This window comes from Egretta garzetta, unplaced genomic scaffold (assembly GCF_000687185.1).
Source record: "Egretta garzetta isolate BGI_Z169 unplaced genomic scaffold, ASM68718v1 scaffold1458, whole genome shotgun sequence".
NCBI lineage: Eukaryota > Metazoa > Chordata > Aves > Pelecaniformes > Ardeidae > Egretta > Egretta garzetta.
Genome location: NW_009260455.1, coordinates 7,407 through 10,107, shown reverse-complemented (window position 1 = coordinate 10,107; position 2,701 = coordinate 7,407). Strand labels below are relative to the sequence as shown.

At 51.5% G+C, this 2,701-nt stretch overlaps 1 protein-coding gene across 1 annotated transcript in view; it reads left to right on the top strand.

The window, feature by feature from the left end:
• NUP160 (nucleoporin 160) overlaps positions 1-2,701 on the top strand; it is a 34,289-nt gene that overhangs the window by 26,950 nt on the left and 4,638 nt on the right. Inside the window, exons 25-28 of the mRNA XM_035899621.1 lie at positions 283-379; positions 505-610; positions 715-875; positions 1,476-1,536. Of these exons, the coding sequence (XP_035755514.1) occupies positions 283-379; positions 505-610; positions 715-875; positions 1,476-1,536 (425 nt within the window). The remainder of the gene's footprint in view (positions 1-282; positions 380-504; positions 611-714; positions 876-1,475; positions 1,537-2,701) is intronic.

The following is a 2,701-nucleotide window of genomic DNA, read 5'->3' as shown; positions in this document are numbered from 1 at the left end:
AGTAGGAATGCGTTTTTAATTGAGGCTGAAGAAAATCTTACCAAATAGAGCTGAGGGAGGGAGACGGCCCTCCTGAGAGAGGAAGATCTTTTGCAGAAGATCTCTGTTGTCCAGGATCTCTGTTTCCAGCACAGGAGAAATCTGAAGGGACTTCTTGGTTCTAAGCCAGAAAAAAACGGTACAGAGCTTGACACACAGCAGCACCTTCATGGCTTAAAGCCTGCATCCCAGAGATGGGTTTGTTCCCGGTCTTCCAGAACCCTTCTGCTTCTCTCTCCGCAGGCAGCTGGACTGTCTGCGCCAGCTAGTGGTGGTTCTCTGTGAGCGCTCCCAGCTCCAGGACCTGGTGGAGTTCCCCTATGTGAACCTCCATAACGAGGTAATCAGCCGGTGCTGGGAGGAAGAGGGGCACAACTGCTGGGAGGAAGAAGGGCACACAACTTCTGGGAGGAAGAGGGGCACAACCGCTCTATTTTTACCCAGTTGAGCCTCTGTGTGCTGCAGGTTGTGGGGATCATCGAATCTCATGCTCGAGCAGTGGACCTGATGACCCACAATTACTACGAGCTGCTGTACGCTTTCCACATCTACCGCCACAACTACCGCAAGGGTAAGGCTCGGGGTGGGCACGTTGTAACAGCCCGCGTGCCTGGGAACACCCTGTGGGGTGGCGGGTCCTGGGTCTTGGCTGAAGTATTCCCCTTCTCTCCTCAGCTGGAACGGTGATGTTTGAATATGGCATGCGCCTGGGCAGGGAGGTGCGGACTCTCCGAGGGCTCCAGAAACAGGGAAACTGTTTCCTCGCTGCTATTAACTGCTTACGGCTGATCCGCCCAGAGTACGCCTGGATAGTGCAGCCAGCTTCTGGAGCTGTGGTAGGAAATGCTGAGCTTACTGTGAAGCCTCTGACCTGAGCTATTGACTGTGGGGACACTTGCAGCTGTATGTTTGGGAAGGAGTTTCCAAAATCCTTTCCCATGTGATGAACAGCGGCGTTGGCTGCCTTAATCTGCTGCTTTCATCTTCTTGGCTGGCTTGTGCAGCGCTGTCTTGTCCTGCTCAACAGAGAAATCGGTCCTCTCCATCACCCTCATGTCATTGCCCCTTTTTGGAGCAGGGTGGAAGCAGGACAACTTTAGGGAGGGGGCTGGTGTACATATGTGGGAATATATCACTTTTTATTGAAGGCAGAGCACATCTTTTGGGGGAGTCTGAATAGCTGGAATACCAGTCAAAAAGAGAATTACTGTAACATGGTTTGTGTTTCAAATCTGCTGACCGTAGCCTGATCAGCTAACGCTGCGCCGTGTTTCTGATAGCCAGAGATAAACGTAACCTGAACTGCCAAGTGGTTGTGTGGCTTTTCAAATCAAGGCTTGAAATGGAGAGCTGGTGTTGGGGCTGTATCGTAGCGAGGCATTTTGTCCTTTGGAAACGAGATGGGCATAAACCCTCCTTCTGCTTTTTCCTGCAAGTATGAACGCCCTGGAGCGTCCCCAAAGAGAAGCCACGACGGGGAGTGCATGGCTGTTCCAAGTAAGTGCCCAGTCTTGATACTTCCTCTGACTCTTGTGTTCCCACAGCCTTTTCCCCAGCCTCAGAGCATTGCTGCTCCCATGGGAGGTGGCTCGGGGCAGCTCTTGCTTCTGTCAGATCAATAATTTGGGGGACTGTAAGCTAGTAAACTCTCCCAATGCTAGCATCTCCCAGTTGCAATCTGCTGCCATGCGACAGCTATTCCCCAAGAGCTTCTGTGCGTGCTCCTCTGCAGCTTGATGTCTTGTCAGCGCTTTTGTTTTCACTGGAAATAACTTGTAATTTAAAAAAAAAAAAAGCCTTTGTGAGGCAATTTCTAGTTGCTCAAGGCTTTTGTTCTTTGTGCTTTTGGAAACCCTGCTGATGTAGTGAGTTGCTGCTGGTAAGGTCTGCGCTCTGCCTGTGTCTAGCAAAGCGCAGCATGGTGGGGTCAGGTGAGACTTGTAATCCTCAGCATTATGGTAGGAATATTTTTAAGGTCAGGTATTTTTTAAAACAATTCTTTCTGAATGAGCTTTTGCATAGCATATGTCACAGCAGCAGCTGTTACCAAATATTAGGTAACATCTCTGGTAGAGGAGGAATGGGAGGTTTATGTCAAGGACGTAGGCACAGTTCAAGGTAGCAAGGAAGGGGCAGCAAAGGGGTCTCTGGCCAGGCTGGATCGATGGGCCAAGGCCAACTGTATGAGGTTCAACAAGGCCAAGTGCTGGGTCCTGCACTTTGGTCACAACAACCTCATGCAGCGCTACAGGCTCGGGGAAGAGTGGCTGGAAAGCTGCCTGGTGGAAAAGGACCTGGGGGTACTGGTTGACAGCCGGCTGAATATGAGCCAGCAGTGTGCCCAGGTGGCCAAGAAAGCCAATGGCATCCTGGCTTGTATCAGAAATGGTGTGGCCAGCAGGAGCAGGGAAGTGATCGTGCCCCTGTACTCGGTGCTGGTGAGGCCGCACCTTGAATACTGTGTTCAGTTTTGGGCCCCTCACTACAAGAAAGATGTTGCGTTGCTGGAACATGTCCAGAGGAGAGCAACCAAGCTGGTGAGGGGTCTGGAACACAAGTCATACGAGGAGCGGCTGAGGGAACTGGGGTTATTTAGTCTGGAGAAGAGGAGGCTGAGGGGAGACCTGATCACCCTCTACAACTGCCTGACAGGAGGCTGTAG